Source organism: Gymnodraco acuticeps, unplaced genomic scaffold (genome assembly GCF_902827175.1).
Source record: "Gymnodraco acuticeps unplaced genomic scaffold, fGymAcu1.1, whole genome shotgun sequence".
NCBI lineage: Eukaryota > Metazoa > Chordata > Actinopteri > Perciformes > Bathydraconidae > Gymnodraco > Gymnodraco acuticeps.
The window spans coordinates 2,249,477-2,268,908 of record NW_022991760.1 but is presented as its reverse complement, the minus strand read 5'-3'; the positions used below and the strand labels follow the sequence as shown (position 1 = coordinate 2,268,908).

Below are 19,432 nucleotides of genomic sequence, written 5' to 3'. Positions count from 1 at the left end.
ATGTCTTTGTCAGTCTTACTCCTGTAGGACTCCAATGTCTTTGTCAGTCTTCGGCTGTCTGACGCTGAAGCTGACGCTCCAGGAAAGAGCTACCCGAAATGGACGCCTGATTGCTCAGTTCTCACAGCTGTAGGGCGCACGCCCCTCTAATTAGTTAACTATCTACAGCTGATGGGCGACAATAGACTGGCCCTGCCTATATAATAATGCAGGCTTGAGTGCTGAGACCTGTGAAGCAGGTTTCGCCTGAGCAGATCTGAGATTTAAAATCTCTCAAAGCGATTTAGCCGTTTAAGCTACAATAACAATTATACAGAGTCGAATAAATGAAACCGAGAAGTCTAATTAAACAAGAATATAACTTACAGTGGTTGCTGTATATGATAGTAATTACTTGTCTTTCAAATTTGAAGGAGGGTGAGCAAGCATCTTGACGAACATTCATCATTAACTCCTCCAAAAAATATAGTTATTTAATAATAACACTGAATATGTGAATCATAACAGTGATTGACAGCTGATAGGAATATGATTGTTAATAGTATCATATTCATACAGACAACATCGACGAGACAGTTAATTAATGTAACTTATTGCAGCAGTCTGCTGCATAGATGTGGTACCCCTAAGAGTGAGACAAACTCATTCAGTTATTGTTCAGTTAAAATTCATTAAATGATGTCTGTCACCTTATATTTATATGTAAGGCTTTATTTGATGTGCCACAATAATGTCACCTAATGTTATTGAGTTAAAATATTAATATTGTGGCTTTCCAAGTTAACATTAATTGATATGACTGCGATTAAATCAGCATATACTTCTGCCAGGGGATGCCACCCCTCAAATTCTCCTGCCACCCTCTTGCCACCCCATGAATATGTTTCTAGATCCGCCCCTGCTAAGAGGTGATGCACACACCTGGGACCGGAGCGCTTGGTGACGTTCAGGGATTATAATGGTTAACCTGTTTCATAATTAAAAGTATTCTGTCAGTATATTTGAAATGACTAGGTTAGCTGGTTAGCTAGCTAGCACATCAGCTGTGACAGTTTGCCAACTTAATGATCCCCGAACAGCAAAAAGCGCTCCGGTACCAGTGCATCACTTTTTAGTGTCCCCTGGTTTCCGTCGTGTTTTGGACTTCTTGCAGCGTTTCGTTTATGCAGCTCTTTTATCAATGTGCATGTGTTGTCAGGTTGGTGAAGATTTTTTCATTTGCATGTGTTTTGACACATTTGTATATTTATATTTGCAACCTTATTTCAAACGGCAGCGTGTTTTGGGATGTTCTATCGCGTGTGCACTGTTGGCTACTGTTTATTTCACCCATTCTCCGGTCTCTTGTCCTCATGCATTTACTACCCTCCTCTGCTAATTATATAGAACACTCGCTGATACAACGCCATGCTTTTGTTTTCTGTGTTTGCAGAGGAACATCCTAATAGCTGGTTCCCCAAAGAGAATATGTTCAGCTTTCAGACAGCCACCACCACCATGCAGGCGTGAGTATGGCCTGGACCTGCGCCTTCACTCCCACTCTGCACATGACTACTGTGTTGGCAGGATATGACACAGCATTTTCTTTCCAACTATCACAAATCAAATGAAGTCTACTACTATAAAACATTTTCACTTGTTGCTTTCACCATGAAGCCAGTGCTTCTGTCATTAACCCTTTGTTTGTCTCCGAGCTATGGAAGTCATTGGCAGATGACACTTAAATTACTTTATAACAAACTTGTAATGTAATGTTCCATTTCATTATGTTTTATAAATACAGAAAGTAAAAACATGCAGTTTCAAAGATGAACATTTACATTTTTTCAGAACAAATTCAAACTCAATTGAAAACTGGTCTAGTTGATATATTACATAAACAGTATTTTTGCATTGCCATACTGATAAAAACAATGATGTTGAATGGATATTTCAAACACACACACACCACACACCACACACCACACACACAACACCACACACACACACACACACACACCACACACACACACACACCCACAGCTCCTCGTCGTGACTAGTTAATTATCACCTTTAACCCAGATCTGATAATTATGAGCCTCACACACAGAGACAAAGCTCTCCCACCATGATCATCTCATCATCTCCCACGCTCTCTTTTCTCTCAGGCTAAGTTCCTGTCTTACTCCCTTTGCCCATCAGTTTATGTCTATTCGTGTCACTATTAGTGACAGACTGATATATAGACCCAGCACTAGCCTATATTAAAGATCTTGAACGAGCAGTGTCTTGCACTTCTCTTATTTGGTTTGTTGCAGTTGAAGAGCCCCACCCGGATGTTAGTATTACAAGGCTCCCTTATTTTTGGACTAATGCAGAAAATAAACTTGTGTGATGAACAAGCTTAGACGTTTTGTTAAGTAGGATAGTCTCCACATATTAACACCACTTTTAGATTTTTTAAGCGTAAATGCAATCGACAGAGGTGAAAAACTATGTTTGGCTATAAACAAACTACATCATGGTTGCATCACCACTGCTAAGCTAAAGCTGCTAATGTTCAGCGTGATGGTGTTTGGCAGTCTCATTTAGGGTCTTGTTGGGAACCACTGTTTTTATGACACAAAGAAGATTGTGTTATCCACATACCTTATTTTAGGCATCTAACCAAAACCCATTAAAAGAAAATTGCTGACTTCGAGACGGGGGAACCAGAAGTGTTAAATGCTGATTCATTTAATTCCTACACCACCCTATTACAATTGGCGTCCTTCATCTACACTCTTAAAACAGTGATCCAATCAGATGGGATTTTCCAATTATCATCATCTGTCTATTCCTTTGCGTACTTCATTTCCAACATATATGTCCTTATTAGACTGATAAGGATTCTGTTCTCATTTACTGACAATTAGAGTAAAGGTCAGGAGTTTCCCACTCACGGTGAGTATCATTGGTAAAGTGAGAATAAAGTGCTCTCTGGTGTGTGAGTGGAATATTTCATAGGTGTGTGTTGCTGACTTATTTTTTCATTTCTTCCTCTCTTCTTCCCATGCTCTCTACATGGCGGCTTTCCAAACCACGACTAAAGAATATCGTGAGTAAATCTTTCAACCGCCCCCACTGTTCTTCCTTGTTGCTCTTCCTCACTCAGTTTTTCAGTTAGGTAACATATCTTACACTCTTTTCCTCATGTGGCTTTGTGCTATTCAGTCTGCTGTGTCCTTAACCCCCTGACATTCAGTGTCTGCTGGACTGGCTGTTGGAAGTTTTACGTTCAAGCGGTACCATACCATAGGGACAGAGGTAGAATACATACTCAGATTTAATACTTAAAGAGCCCTATTCTGTCAAATAAATGTAGGAGAAAAAAGATACATCTGCATTCAGAACATAGTGGATTCAAAGAATGTAAACTAGCATAAAATATACCTAATAATATTCAGTACCTCAAAATGTAGTGCAGTATTGAGGCAGTTGAAGTGTCTTCCATATATTTCACAGTGACACTCAGTCAATGTCAACCTAAAGCTGTCAGCTAATGCAACCATCATGACAAGCTTATCAGTCAAAGACAACCATTGCTTCCAGCTAAACCACGTCCATTGTGCTTACGTCTAAAGATAGTCACGCAGTGAGCTGATGAATAGGACTAGTTACAATACATTTTCATACTATATCTCACAATAGTGTCGCATTAGTATTATAAAAGAGAGGAGTCCGTCAAACTAGACAACCAGAATCAGATAAGCAATAAATACATCTAAACATGAATCATTTTAAATCCAAGTAGTTTAAAAAATGTAAGATTTATGATGTCAAATAATATATTCTCAAGCAGTAAAGGGAGTTTGAACTGGCAGCTGTGAGTTAGCTGTCACCAGAAAACTCACTAAGCTGTAATGAATATAAACACTCTTCGTTGTTATATGGCTGCTATATCAGCAGGCACTCGTTTCTGTTGGATTTCATAAAATTATTACACAGCTACAAATTGGAAGCATTTCAGTGTTAACATCACAAAAGTACTGCCCTATGATTCGGTTAATGCCAAACCATTACTTTAGATTAGGGCTGTCAAGTTAACGCGTTAATAACGCCACTAATTATTTAACGCGATTAACGCATGTGTATTTTTTTCCTCGGCCGCCCGTAGTTTCAGAGCCCATCGAGTTTAAAATACCATCTACAAGCTGATGCTGACAGCCCCGCTCCTGCTGCCTGCTTGTGGCAGACCACACTTCCACGCTCACCGGCAGGCACCGACTGGCTGTTGGGAGGACCGGGAGGGTGTGTGTATGTGTGGCCCGAGCGAGCGAGAGAGAGACCTTACGTGCATTGTTGTTGTTAGCTAACGCACTAGAAGGATATAAGGAGCTGTGTAAATTAAAACAGAGGAGCGACATTTCGCCACAACTGCGCCGAGCACTTGACTTTATGCAGGAAGCCAGACAGTGGGACATTGTACGAAAAGTCAGCACACTCAGCACGGATAGTGCGCAACATGATTGCAGCGTCCAGGCAGCTCCCGTTCGAGCATATGCCTTGAGTTGCACATAGCTCCAACAATCCATCACACACACACACACACACACACACACACACACACACACACACACACACAAACACCACCACACACACACACACACACACACACACACAACACACCACACACACACACACACACACACACACACACAACACCACACACACACACACACACACACACAATATTTGTCATTGTTCAAATGATAATAAACATTAGCATAAAGCATATTTGTCCACTCATATGTTGATAACAGTATTAAAAACTTAAAAAATATTCCTCTAAGGTACATTTAGAACAGATCAAAAATGTGCGATTAATTTGCGATTAATCGCGATTAACTATGGACAATCATGCGATTAAATATTTTAATCGACTGACAGCCCTACTTTAGATATAAGTCAATTTACCAAGTACCGATTTTTTTCCTGTACGAATTTGGCGGGATATCTGATGGATTGGTTTATGGTACCAATGAGGATGATGGAGTTTCTGGCAATAGCCGCTTTCACACCAAGTACTTTGCCGTACTTAGTACAGATCGCGTTCACACCGGAATAAGTTCCCTGAGGGAAGATTACGCAAATGAAGCCGCTGACTTCACTTCTTCTTCTTCTGCTTTGAGTTTACTGGCAGGCCACAAACAACTTCACGGCGTATACTGCCGCCCAAAGTCCCCGGCCGGAAGTCCCCGGAGTTGGGGAAGGCTTCAGTAGAAGCTGCTGGGAGTCCCAGCAGCTTCTACTGAAGCCTTCCGAGTAAATCACCAGAATGCCGACACCTCCTCATCTCCACCGCTCCCATGTTTTCTTTTGTGTTGCCATAAGTTATTCTCTCTCCGTTGGTGCGTGGGGCTAATGCTAATAATGCTAATGCCAGCAAATACAATGGCGGCTTCACAAAACATTTCAGAGTTTTACGGGGCGTGGTTTGCAATTCGCCCAGCCAATCAAAATTGGTACTTTTTTCTCCCCAGGCTAGTACCACCTCTCTAGCAAGCACTACAAATGGGGGTAAAAGTTCTCTGAACTAAGTTCTCTTTTTGGTGTGAACGCAAAATTCCAGGCACTAAAACGGGAACTAAACGGGAAAAGTACGGGTGAAAGTACTCCGGTGTGAAAGCGCCTATAGGCAGATGGGGGAAAAAGTCAGGGAGATAGAACATTGTGATGACTTGCAGAGGCAGAGCTACGGAGGCTTTTGGATAAGAAGCAGTACTGATTCCTCTGACCTCAGACCAGGGTTTGTCAATCCGATGTCAGTCCGAGCGAGCCTGCAGGACATCACTTCTTTGTGACATAGGTTGTCAGAGAGGATCCTCATTACGTCTGACAACCTGTCAGAGCCATTACTGTCCCCACGCTGACCAACGCTCACACAGGCAGAATGACGGGTAATGATCGAAAAGTCAATCTGAGATGTAATGATGCTCAAGACTCAGAGAGACAGACATTCAGAATTAGCATGAGCTGATTGGCTAATGCTGGTGATTATGTTGTTTACTGAAAACATATACTGTATGCAGGGTCTGTTTCCCGGTTACTCCTCAGTGTCTGTTCCTGTAGATCCCTATCTTGCATTGTGGTCCTTGTGTGTGTGTGTGTGTGTGTGTGTGTGTGTGTGTGTGTGTGTGTGTGTGTGTGTGTGTGTGTGTGTGTGGTGTGTGTGTGTGTGTGTGTGTGTGTGTGGTGTGTGTGTGTGTGTGGTGTGTGTGGTGTGTGTGTGCTACAGTACTTGAGAATATCCACATGTCTTTTGCCTCTGGTGGTTCCTGTGCTGCTCACTCTAACCAAACCCCTCATTAACCTGTTCGGATATTACAGCCTGTCCTCCTCCAAAAAATTACCAAATAGGTTGATTGTTCAACAGCTTATTACGACATATAGTCACGTTTTAAAGTGTAGCACCTCTAGTGGTCGTGTAAGAAACAACAATTTGCGGCATATGGGCTGATGCTCCCGTTGATTGCAAACGCTCCGGTGGGTCGTTTATTCACAAATAACCCTCTCTGGAAAATCCTAAATTGTAGGATAGTTTGGCCATTGAAATGCTTTTTGATTAGATTTCCAGTGAGAAGTATATATTGTACTTTTAGAATCTACGTCCAGTGGATTTGTAGGATCTATAGTTTAATAGATATTGTGGGGGAAACTTCTGAAGCAATTGGAAACAGGACTCAGAGAGAGACGAGGAGAGCTGGAGCTTTGATGGCAAGCACTGATGGTTTATTTGGAGTTATGGCCGGAGAATTGACAAGACAGGTGGTGTGTCACGAGTTGACACAGCGGTTGCCAAACCAATTCTGAAGAACTCTCAAGGTTTTAACTAGTTCGGAGTGTAATAATCGACATTCTTTATCAGTGAGACTAAACAATTATGGACCCTGAATCTAACTAGAGCTCTCGTCCATAGGAAAGAATGTGCCCAGGGAACCTACGTCCCTGAACAGTAAACTACCTCATGGCGGCTTGTGCTCTGTCATAGACTGGCAACAACAATGTGCCCAAGCTGCCCCTCCTTAAGAGAGATAGCAGCAATACCCAAGGCCGTAGACCTATGCCATGGGAAAGGAGACAGTGAGAGGAGAAAATGATGAACTGTGTCAAAGGTTGAATACCTAAGCAAATTATTCCCTAACAGATATTACGAAGATTATTTGAGGTCACGTCAGGAGAACGTGTATATACTACGTCTTTCCCCCTATTCATTTCTATTGACGGCAGCGTCCATGCAAAGTTAGCGTCAACTCTCACAGGGTGAAAACAGTATTTCCTGTCTCGAAGTTTTCATAATAAAACCCTATTCTATTCATCTTATTTATCAGAGAAAGAAACCGAGACCATCTCTGTCACTCCCAACCCAGTCTCACAGAAAATGTGTAATAGCTACGTTGGTCCACAGGGCCTAACTGTTAAATGACTGAACTTCATTCTTCTCCCTATTTTACAGCACCCCAATTTGGTGATTCTACCCAGTCAGGCATATTCACATAGCTTAGGTCAAGTGGTTTATAACAATTGGTCCCATGTATGTAGTCCCTTCTGTAACAGAATGACACGCACTTAAAAATTCACTGAAGCCAAGGTTCAAAGGTCAACAGTTGAGAGCACAACCTTCGTATACTCTTCAGATTGACTGATGTTACTCTCCAGAATGAGACCTCTCCAACAACGTGTTGTGTTTACTCCCAAGACCACGTTTACCTTTAGCCATTTCCTCCACACAGCCTGAGCCCAGGGTTACCTCCCTGAACCCTTTGGAGCTCAACCTCAACAATACAACTAGTTAGTACTTTACCATTACTATTCACGTGCAACACTTGTGTAATTATCATAACCAAGCCTATTATGGACTATTCCAGGCGTATGCAGTGTACCATGAAGCTGCACACCTGTAACAGTCAAAGACAGGCAACTGATGAGGAGTTGGAAAGGTCGTTTCTGAGGATGTTACAAATAACACACAGCATACAATGCCATAATAACTTTGTATTATTAGTGTAGGACACTTATGTATGTATAACATCTGGAGATGGAGATAACTTTACAGGATATTGCTATATTATTTCACATATTGTAGTTCTACATATTAATATCTGATTTGGAAAACATCACAGACAGAAAGGTATATCCGTCATTTAACGGTAAGCTATTGCAATTCTGAATCCATAGATGTGTCTCCCATCATCCAAAACCCCTGACTATTCTCTCAACTTGTATTTACATTCTTATATTCAAAGAAAATCAGTAATATCTTTAAAAACTGCAAGTCCTTTTATATCAGCTCTGTACCTTTATGGTGTAAAATATAGCCTATCTAACAATTGGATCAAATAAAAAGTCAGCCGAATTAGTGTTGATACTGCAAGGAGACGTATTGTGTGAAAAGAAATGTAAGATGTTGTTTAATTGCTGATATTTATGATCCACGTCACGTATTCAATTTCGGTGGCAGTTCTTCCAGTTTGTCCAAAAGTCTTCTAATCAGGGCTCTATAAATAAAGAACTACAGCAGATATGTAATATTTAATGCAGCCGAACTGTGTATTACAATGCCGTTATGTGATGACTTTCAAAGAGAAAAGCAAGCATACTCGGAATAAAGAATTATTATTTTTTCGGATTTCACATCGCATAAACACCATATTAACGTGCATTGCTGCTAAAACATCCAATCACCGAGCTTGAACGATAGCTGAGGATTATGGGTAGTTATTGTTTTAGCCTATCAAAACCTCTGAAAAAAAAAAATGTGTCTCTCAGAATTGAAAGGGACACAGAACCTATGGGAAAAACACAAAAGCATTGTACACAATTTAAACCAATTAATGTTGTGCAATTAACAAGGATACACTGATGTCTTTTAGTGGATGAGTAACTGCAGATATCACTGTAAAATCATAATACGGTTTTATTATGAAAACGTAGAGACCGGAAATACTGTTTTCAACCCGTGAGGGTTGACGCTAACTTTACATGGACGCTGCCGTAATAGAAATGAATAGGGGGAAAGACACATTCTTGGCGAGACCTCAAATAATCTTCTTAATATCTATCAAACTATAGATCCTACCACATCCACTGGACGTAGATTCTAAAAGTACAATATACACTTCTCACTAGAAATCTAATCAAAAAACATTTTAATGGCTAAACTATCCTACAATTTAGGATTTTCCAGAGAGGGTTCTTTGTGAATGATACGACCCACCGGAGCGTTTGCAGTCAACGGGCACACTAGAGGTCGAAAACTTTAAAACGTGATTATAGGTCGTAATAAGCGCTTGAACAATCGACCTATTTGGTCGTAATATAAGTGCTTGAACAAGAGACCTATTGGTGTATGAGTTGGAGGACTTGTTGGGATATTAACTTCCTCACCTTGAACCCCTTAATTGTTGCCCCATCCACCCAAACTAGAACTTTAATTTGTGCCAGAACCCAACCAGACCCAAAGAGCTTAAATCAAATCATTTTTTCGAAACGTAATGGCATTTCAGTCAGGCCTAGTTTAAAAAAAAAAAAGGTGTTCGATACTTTGTTTTTGCATTATTTCCCTCTTTGGGTCAGTTTGGGTTCCGACAGAGCTTAGGTTCTTAACCATTTGACGTCCTGGCAGGGCTTTCCGGGGCATTGCTGAGAGAAAGAGGCGGAAAAGAGAGCAGGAGGCAGCCAGCGTGATGGAGAGGTACTGTGTCGTGGCTGTCCTGTCCAGTGCTGTGTGCTGTTACACAGAACAGCTCTTCTTCTGATGGATGGGCTGATTAACCACGTGTCCATGTATGCTGAACTAATCATATAGACTGGGCTTTAATTCACCTTAAATGCAGGAAACCAGCTTATCAATGAAAGTTTACTCAAAATCTTGCATATTAAAAGCATTCCAGTGCCGTATAATGATTTGAAACATACAGTATGCAGCTCAGTGTCTCCCGAGAGCTTAATAATTTACTTGAAGCTTAAAGAGGCCCTATTATGCTTTTTTGGGGTTTCCCCTTTCCTGTAGTGTGTTCTATAGGTTTCTGTGTATGTAAATGGTCTGCAAAGATTACAATCTTAAAGTTCCCTCCAAGGGAGTTTTCTCTCCCACACTCTCCTCCCCCTGCCTTAAACGCCTCCTTTGCTTACTTCCGTAACATAGTGACATCACTATGTAACACTCTTGCTCTATTGGCTAGTGCTCCAACACATTTTAAGTGATAGGCTAAGGGGGGCACAACCTGGAAATGTGCATAATATATTAATAATATACTGACATTAATTGTGGAACTTTTACAAAGGATTCTGGAAAACAGTGGATTTGTATTTTGTGCCAAGTTGAATGCAAAAAAAAACCCAGTTAATTAGTTAATATCTGTGAAGCTGCCGAATCTAAGTACACTCTAGTTCCAAAAATAGTGTTCATGTATTTGCAGCAAGTTTAGGAGGAAGGCCATACAGAGGCAATTCATTCAGATATGTATGATTAAGCCTGAAATATAATATATGCATATACGAATAATTAAATCACATACAGACATAATATAGGGATTCATTGGCATCAATCTAACATTGCATAACACCAAACACTGCTGTTGTACTTATTATAGACTGACTTAATTAGTATTGTAGAAATTCACATGATGGTGAACTCAGCCTGTTGGCCACTTTACAATAAATCCCGTCTTTTTACATAAGCTTTATAAGCAGTTTTGTGCTAACTTGGCCATTACTTGAACAACAGCTTTAAATGAACACTAATACTGTACATACATCACTGTACTGTACCATTTACGCAGAAAATACTCAGTTCTGATTGGCTGGCAGGTTGACTTGAAATGGTGAACAGCAACAAAAACGGTTAGTAAAATACAAAGAGATAGGTCAATCGGGAGGTGTGTGGCGCAGTGGTAATGCGTTGGTGTTCGGATCAGGGGCTCACAGGTTCAAACCCCACTGCAGTCAGCATGTCGTTGTGTCCCTGAGACACTTCACCCCAAATTGCTCCTGTGGGGATTTTCCACAGTACTGAGTATGTAAGTCGCTTTCGATAAAAGCGTCTTACAAGTAACATGTAATGTGAATGTTGGTCAAGACTATAGGCAAATGTATCCAAGACACATTTGTAGTGTGTCTAAACACTTTAAACTGGGTAATCTAAGAGCAACTAATAATCATAATTATCACCTTTCTAATCATAATCCACCAACATAAAATAACACATAGAAACATTTTTAATATGTCTGACGTTCAAACCGGCCACATTTTGAGAATATGATGGAAAACCAGTCAGGACGATATGGACTGCTTTTATTAATTATAATATTCACTTTTGTATAATATCCTTCCACTAAAACAGTAAATAACAATAATTAAATAATATAATCGAGTCAATAGATGCCAGCTGGACCTTGGATACCTAGAATAGAGGGATTATTTTAAAAATGATTCATTAAATTCATCACTTGTTTGTTAAAGTCTGAGGGACCTCTGACAGCCTCCACTGTCACCACCATCCCACGCTATACTGAAAAAACGTTAACTTTAATTAAATGTATTATGTCAACAGATTTCACATAACTGTATTAGGTTAGTTGAAAGCAATGCTATTAAGTTTAAATAAAACACGATTTGGTTCAACTTATTATTATTGCATACAATAATGCGGGTGCTAGTGGAGCCGTGCAGATGGGGGTGCTGCAGCCCCCTCAGCACCCCCCCCCTTCCCGCGTCCATTTGCGATGTCTCGCTGTCTCGCAGACCCCACGCAGCATTCTCATCTGTTTGTCATTACTGGTGTTGCTAACACTATTGTAACACATAATCACTGATGTTCCGCTGTAACGGTGGTGGACTCATCAGAACAGAGTGGGCGAGCTGACCAATCAGTGGGCTCATAGGGAGGGGGGGGGGGGGGCAGGAGCTCCAACAAGCCGTGTAGGACAGAGAGTGAATTCACATACACAGAGATGCTGTATGAGAAACCAATGTGAGTTTGGAACATTGAACAATTTAAATCTTTCTAGTAGACCTCAACAATGGAATTTGATCAGTAGAAATGGCCAGGACATGGGACCTTTAAGATAAATTATGTCTTGCTAAAGGCAGAACACTGTCCTTGCACTCGTCCTCAAATGCTGTTTGTGGGTCACAATCCTTCCTCCTGGGTGTGTGTGTGTGTGTGTGTGTGTGTGTGTGTGTGTGTGTGTGTGTGGTGTGGTGTGTGTGTGTGTATTGATTTGGGGGTGTGTGCTGCCACTAGATTTAACCAATGACTCTCACTGAAGTGTAAAAGTGGAGTTAATCAATACCGCGCTGCAGCTCACTGCTTTGTGACCTCACATCCAGCTGAGACATGAAGTGTGTGGGTGTGTGTGTGTGTGTGTGTGTGTGTGGTGTGTGTGTGTGTGTGTGTGTGTGTGTGTGTGTGTGTGTGTGTGTGTGTGTGTGTGTGTGTGTGTGTGTGGCCTAGCATTACTATACTTGTGGGGACCTATAATCTGTTTACACAGTCACGTGTGGGGACTCGCCTCCCTTATGGGGACAAATTGGAGGTCCCCATGAGGGGAATCATTCATTTTAGGGTGAAGACTTGGTTAGGTTTAGGATTAGGATTAGGGTAAGGTTAAGGGTAAGGGTTAGGGTTAGGCATGTGTTGGTTATGGTTAAGGTTAGGATAAGTCTCCAGGAGTCCTGTGTGTGTGTGTGTGTGGTGTGTGGTGTGTGTGTGTGTGTGTGTGTGTGTGTGGTGTGTGTGTGGGTGTGTGTGTGTGTGTGTGTGTGTGTGTGTTTGTGGTGTGGTGTGTGTGGTTGCAAGAAGAATACTTTTTCTCTGTGTGTTTGCTTGTGCAGGGCCGTGTCAAATACCTTCAGATTTAGAGTAAGGATCATCACAAACAGAATTATGGAGTTATAAATGTTTTTTGTCAAGCATTTTGAAAGGTCACAGCAGGATTGAGAGAGTTGCACACACACACATATTAAGCGCTTCTGAATTGGAGTGTCAGGGATTTTAAAAGCTACTGTTCCTCAGAATAAAAATACAGCGCTGGCAGAGTGATGTCAACCCTTTATTTTAAGCTCTGCCCTCACAGTACTTATCAATGCTGACATTTGAACATTGTCTTATGAGATGTCTCCAAACTGCATAGAATAGCTTGAGTAAAAACACACTTTGAGTACCCTGCTGCTGTTTGGTTAGGGTTTCAAGTGTAGTATTTATTAACTTAGGAATGCATGAACCTAACCTCCAGAGGTGGAAGTATTACTGTAGTATTGTAACTTTTTTAAGTAAGAGTAGCAATTCTCTTCAGTACAGTTGAGAAGCAGTTGGAGTCTTTACAGGTTAAAACAAATGACACTGGAGAGACCAGGGTTTGATGCACACATGTTAATTGTTTTACCTTTCTAATTCTAATATATTTTGATTGTCTTCCCGTCAAGTGCAATTGTTGTCCGCCTGGTTTATAAAATAACATAAATCATCACCCAGTGTTCATTAGTATTAGAACTCATTTAAATAAATCCTAACCTTATTTTAAGTTAACAAAAGGCAACACATGTGAATCATTTAGGAAATGTACACGGAAGACTGGATGAGATACGTTTAAATAAAAGCAAAACTAATACAATAGTAGTAGTGATCATTCATATTTCTTGCAAAGAATGTATGGAAACATCCAGTGATATAAAATAACCCCTTTATCCCCACATAAAAACATTTGGAAACGGGTCAAATTTGATCAGAGGACAACAGGAAGGTTAAAAGAGAAAATGAAACCCTGAGTTTGTCTACTGACAACCAGGCTGAAGAACAAAGACTGAACTGCTCTGAAGAAACTGAAACGTTGACTTTAATTAAATGTATTATGTCAACAAATCTCACCTAACTGTATTAGGCAAGGCAAGTTTATTTATATAGCACATTTCAACACAAGGCAATTCAAAGTGCTTTACAAAAATGAAAGACATTAAGAGCATTAAGAACCATATTATAAAATGACATTTAAAAACACTCATTTCAAAGCAAAGATACATGAATAAAAGTTACAGTGCAGTGTGAGATACACACATCTGAAATGTTTAGCTCTGACTCTCAATCATTGCTAACTTTTTAGCAGAAATAGTTTTCTATCACCTCCATTTCTTTCTACTTTCTTCTTTAACTTGTCTTTTAGTTATTTCAAGTGTTTCATGCTAAACGAACCCCCATTTGGAAAATTATAATCTGACCCCATGTTACCTTTTAGTTTTCGCCTATTCCTCTTTTTTATTTTTAAATGCACATAGTTAAGTTTGTGACAGAGCCATCACTGTAGACATTGTCTGCTGTCCCCTCCTGCTTTCACTCAGTTAGTGACAGGGGAATCAGGTGTGCTAATGAGAAAGGCCTGCCTGTTAAACCCGGCGGGCGGAAAAACGCATCATCTGCAGGAAACAGCGTCTGAGGGCTTCTTAATATTTAATAAACTATGAATGTTTCATATCCATGTAACGGGAAGAAACTCAGCTAACTGATGATAGGAACCATTTTTAGCAAAAAAAAACACATAAACACAAAACTAACGCGAAAAAATGCTAACGCCGTTAGCACAGAACTCACTCATAAAACCCTTATTACTTATCGTAAATGCAAATAGAACATATCGATTAGCATCGTAAGACTACACAGAATCGATAGGTATCTGTATCATCACTCCATGATAAGAACTCGCAAAATGAGAAACAAAAACAGACATCACAACACGTGGCAATAGGTATGCAAACACGGCAATATGTCTTACCTTTGTCGTTGTCTCATCAAAAGTTGTCTTCAATGGCATTAAAACGATAAAAACGCTGCTGAAGGTTAATCCATAGGTTAATCCAATGTGTCACTTTGAAATGATTTCTGATAATCCATCAGCAATAAACCTAGTTTTCAGTTTTCAGATTTCAGAGCGTAAGATAAGTTTCGCTTTAGGCAAACTGCTTGCGCATAGCCCCCACTTCTCAATGGTAACGTTGGTGTGTATGTGTAAATTCCCCTTCGATTATATTGGCTCTAACGGTTCAAAAGAGATGTAAATCATCAAAATCGACCAATGGGTTCCAGAGAAACGGCACAAAAACGCCCATTTCCACCCAAATCCCCAGAGGTGGAGTTTTTTTTGCTAAACCTCTCTAAAAAGGTCAAATGTCACTTGTTTTGCATCAATCTTGATACAGGGTACTTATTATATGTTGTACTTTGGATTCCTAAACCCATCATCCAAGGGTGGTTTTCACTATAAGTAAAAAATTATTTTTGGACAGACACTATAATTTACATTTTTGTACTATGTTCAATCTGAATTTTATTTAAAATAACAAACATCTATATTGATTCTGAGTTTTCTACATCCAACTCACAGGTTTATCATTACTTTAAGAAAAAAGATTATTAATGTTCCCCTTTTAGAAGGGAAGATATGGTCATTTGTTCTGGAAATGTCATTTTCGAGTCTGAGACCTGAAAAACAGGCTTGGGGCTTAACAGGTTAAGGAAGTGGCCATCAGTTTGCTCAGAGAAGATTGGCAGGAGCAGCGTGATCAAAGATTCCATCCCCACTGTGGATAACATTCCAGTGCGCTCCAGAGCTTACCAGGTCTCACCAAAAAAAAGGGAAATCATCAAAGAGCATGTGGAGCAAATGCTAAAGGACGACATCATTGGGCCTTGTCAGTCTTCTTGGGGTGCCCCGGTCATCCTGATCGACAAAACTGATGGGACCCCTAGATTTTGTGTCGATTTCAGAGATCTGAATGCCAAAACCCCACCAGACGCGTACCCTATGCCTTTAATCCATGATATCCTGGAATCTCTGCATGGGGCTAAGTGTTTCAGCACCTTGGATCTTCGGTCTAGGTATTGGCAAGTGGACATGGATGAGAACAGCAGGGACAAGACTGCAGTAGTGACGCCTTTTGGCCTGTTTCGTTTCAAAGCAATGCCATTTGGGCTTAGGAATGCCGGAGAAACCTTCCAACGGTTTGATGGAGAGAGTCCTCGGGGATCCTGTGTGTTTGTTTAAATTGATGACATCATTGTATATTCTCCAAACCAACAGCAAACAATACAAGGATCTAGATGCTGTTTTAAGCAAACTGCATCAGGCCAACCTGACCTTGAACCTCAAGAAATGTCACTTTTTCAAGTCTCAACTGAAGTTCCTAGGACATGTGGTTTCAGAAGAAGGGGTGGCCATTGATCAGAAAAAAAACGGCAGCAGTAACACACTACCCCTCTCCCAAGGACATTTCTGCCCTGAAAAGATTCCTGGGGCTTGTGGGGTGGTACCACAAGTTCGTACCCCACTTTGCTGACGGGTGGCCCCTCTGTACAAACTGCAGCGTAAGGGAGAAAAATGGGAGTGGACTGGACAGTGCCAGAAAGCCATGGAGACGCTGAGGGCAGCCCTTGAGAGTCCGCCTGTCCTCTCCCAGCCTGACCTTTCACTTCCTTTCCAAGTCCATACAGAGCTAGCTCGGTAGGCTTGGTTGCAGTCCTAATCCAGGCTACAGCAGAGGGGGAGGAAAAAGTACTCGCATACGCATCCCGAGGCCTGAGAGGGGCAGAGTACAACTATTCTACATCTGAGAAGGAATGCCTGGCTGTAGTGGGCGTGTGGTAGTAGAAAAATGGGAACATTACTTGGAAGGAGTGCCGTTTGAAGTTTATACTGACCATGCAGCCTTGACCTGGGCTTTCAACACCCCCAAGACAACTTCAAGATTAACCCGATGGACACTGAGGCTATAGCGTTTTCGGTTCAAGGTCCATTATCGCAAGGGCTGCATTAACACTGTACCAGATGCCCCCTCACGGGCAGTGGACCTGCCATTAAACATGATAGTGTCCTCGTATGGTCCGGCCAACATGAAGTCCTTGGCTATCGATCTCCCGAGTTCGCTAGCAGATATTGCCCAGGCCCAAGACCTTGATGACGATGTCCAAGCCTTAAAGCTCAAGGCGCCTTTAGGGGCTCAGCAATCCCATAGAATTGGATGGGAAATAGAGCAGGAAGTCCTATACCGGGCCGTTCCTACTAAAGCAGAGGGGGGAAAGTATCAGCTTGTGGTGCCTAGATCTTTGATCAACCAATTCCTTCAGTACTACCATGACAACCCATTAGGAGCCCACCTTGGGAGGCTGAAGACTCTATTGAGGGTGTTGGAGGTGGCCTGGTGGCCGTCGGTGAGAAGTGAGTTTGGCAGCATGTGAAGGGGTGTCACACTTGCCAGCAATACAAACCTAGCTACTCAAAACCGGCTGGGTTCCTACAGTCTACTTCAGTGGAGGATGCTGGAGTGATGATATAGGCTTGGATTTCATGGGCCCTTTCCCAAGAAGTAAAAAGGGAAATCTGTACCTACTGGTGATAGTTGCCTACTTCACAAAGTGGGTAGAGGTATTTCCCCTAAAGAACAGTAAAACCCCCAAGGTCTGTCAGATATTGAAAGATGACATCTTCACAAGGTGGGGAGTGCCAAAATACATGGTCTCTGACAGAGGTCCTCAATTCACAAGTGAAATCCTTGGGGAGCTCTGCAAGAAACTGACAACCAGTTACCATTCCCAAACCAATCTTACAGAGAGAGTCAATCGGACTTTAAAGACCATGATGGCTGCTTTTGTCAGAGACAACCACAGAGACTGGGATAAGTGGTTGCCAGAATTTTGCTTTGCTATAAACAGTTCCCAGCATGAGACAACTGGACACAGCCCCTCTGAGCTCATGATGGGAAGACCATTGAAAGGGCCCCTGGTAAGGCTTATTGAGGCTCCGACCCCAGCTCAAACCAATATACCCTGCTTGAAAGACAGCATCGTCTTAGACAAGTCGTTCAGAAAAGGGTAGGGGAGGCCCAATGCAGATAAGCCAGATATTACAATACCCATAGGAGAGAAGTGGAGTATTTAGGGGGAGATCTGGTCTAGGTTAGGGCGCACCCCCTATCTAAGGCCTCTGAGTACTTTTCATCCAAGCTAGCACCTCGTGGTCAGGGCCAGTCCAGGTGATTAAGAGGTTAGGAACAGTGAACTATAGGGTTAAGTGGCTGAATGACAAATCCTGCTGTGACATTAGCCTTTTAATCCTAGATATATTCTTTAGGTCAGGGGTCGGCAACCTTTTTGACCAAAAGAGTCATTTTGCTCCTTTTTCCAAAACATTTTTTTGTCTGGAGCCGCAAAACATATTTCATAATTTTGTATTGTTATATCAGACAAAAACTACAGTTTTTTTGCATTTATTAGGCTATTTATTACATGATATAAACCTGTTAACCTCTAATAAGAAACAAAGAACTCTTATAAGGAGAATTAAAAATAATACACAGGCCTACTTTAAAATAAATTAAACACAGCACTTGGGGAGTCCTCTGCACATTTGAAGGAAACAAATATATTATTAAAATGGGCCCACTTTGAAATAAATAAAACATATAGCTGCACCCTAAAAAGAGTTAAAGGTAGGGTAGGTAGGGTAGGTAAGAATGGAGAAACCAGCTAGAGTGCGCTAGAATTGAAAGTACCAACCGGAAAAAATATGCCTCTTCCTTCAGACTTCTTACAGAGTCCCTCCTACAACACACACGAACGAGCACATGACCAATGAGGGCACGAGATAAGTTTGTGCACAGATGGAAGGCTGACAGGCAGGTAGGCCATCCAGTTATTTTAGCCGGCTCAGATGATTGGTCGTGCTTTTTACAGCGCTACGGCTTCCAGAGATTCATTTTTGTATGTATGTATTGTCAAAGCATTTAATATATTCATTGCTATCGGGACGTTAAGAGCATTCCATTGAATATAAACAAAAGTGTTTTCTGGAATAAATTACATACTGTAGTGCCGTGAAAAGAGAGTCGGAGCGCGTGAGGTGTAAGAATGGAGTTCCAATCTTTATTATCCATTACTTCAGAGAGGTTAACACATGCACTGCTCTGCCATGATGAGCTAGCAGGAATGGCAGCTAAAGCTACAGGTGTTCCCCACTAAAGGGTCCGTGTGGCAACACAATAAGCAAGGTGAATTATGTCCAATAACGTGTCACCACACAAGCCCCCCCAGAATTCACACATAAACAAAATCAGCATGGCGGGGAGGAACGACACGCCGACCCCCACGACTCCTGAGCACGGGAGTCGGAAAAGTGACTCCCGCCTGTGCGGCCCCCGGAAGGGGAGGGACCGGGACAAACAGGTCTTAAATCCGTGACAGGGGACGAGGCCGGGGGGCGGCCCCGTCGCGGAGGTCGAGCCAGCACCACAGGCTGGTCCAAGTCCAGGTGAGCAGCCTTCACCCGGTCCACCGAGACGTGCTCGGCCTTGCCACCCAGGTCGACCACCAGGTGCTTGTCCCCGTGCTCCAAGACCCGGAAAGGCCCATCATAAGGGGGCTGCAGGG

At 41.7% G+C, this 19,432-nt stretch overlaps 1 protein-coding gene across 1 annotated transcript in view; it reads left to right on the top strand.

Moving 5' to 3' along the window:
- Window positions 1–906: 906 nt before the first annotated feature.
- Window positions 907–19,432, top strand: part of LOC117534989 (NMDA receptor synaptonuclear signaling and neuronal migration factor-like) — a 51,793-nt gene continuing 33,267 nt past the window's right edge. Inside the window, exons 1-2 of the mRNA XM_034199289.1 lie at window positions 907–1,505; window positions 3,071–3,076. Of these exons, the coding sequence (XP_034055180.1) occupies window positions 1,408–1,505; window positions 3,071–3,076 (104 nt within the window). The 5' untranslated portion in view covers window positions 907–1,407. The remainder of the gene's footprint in view (window positions 1,506–3,070; window positions 3,077–19,432) is intronic.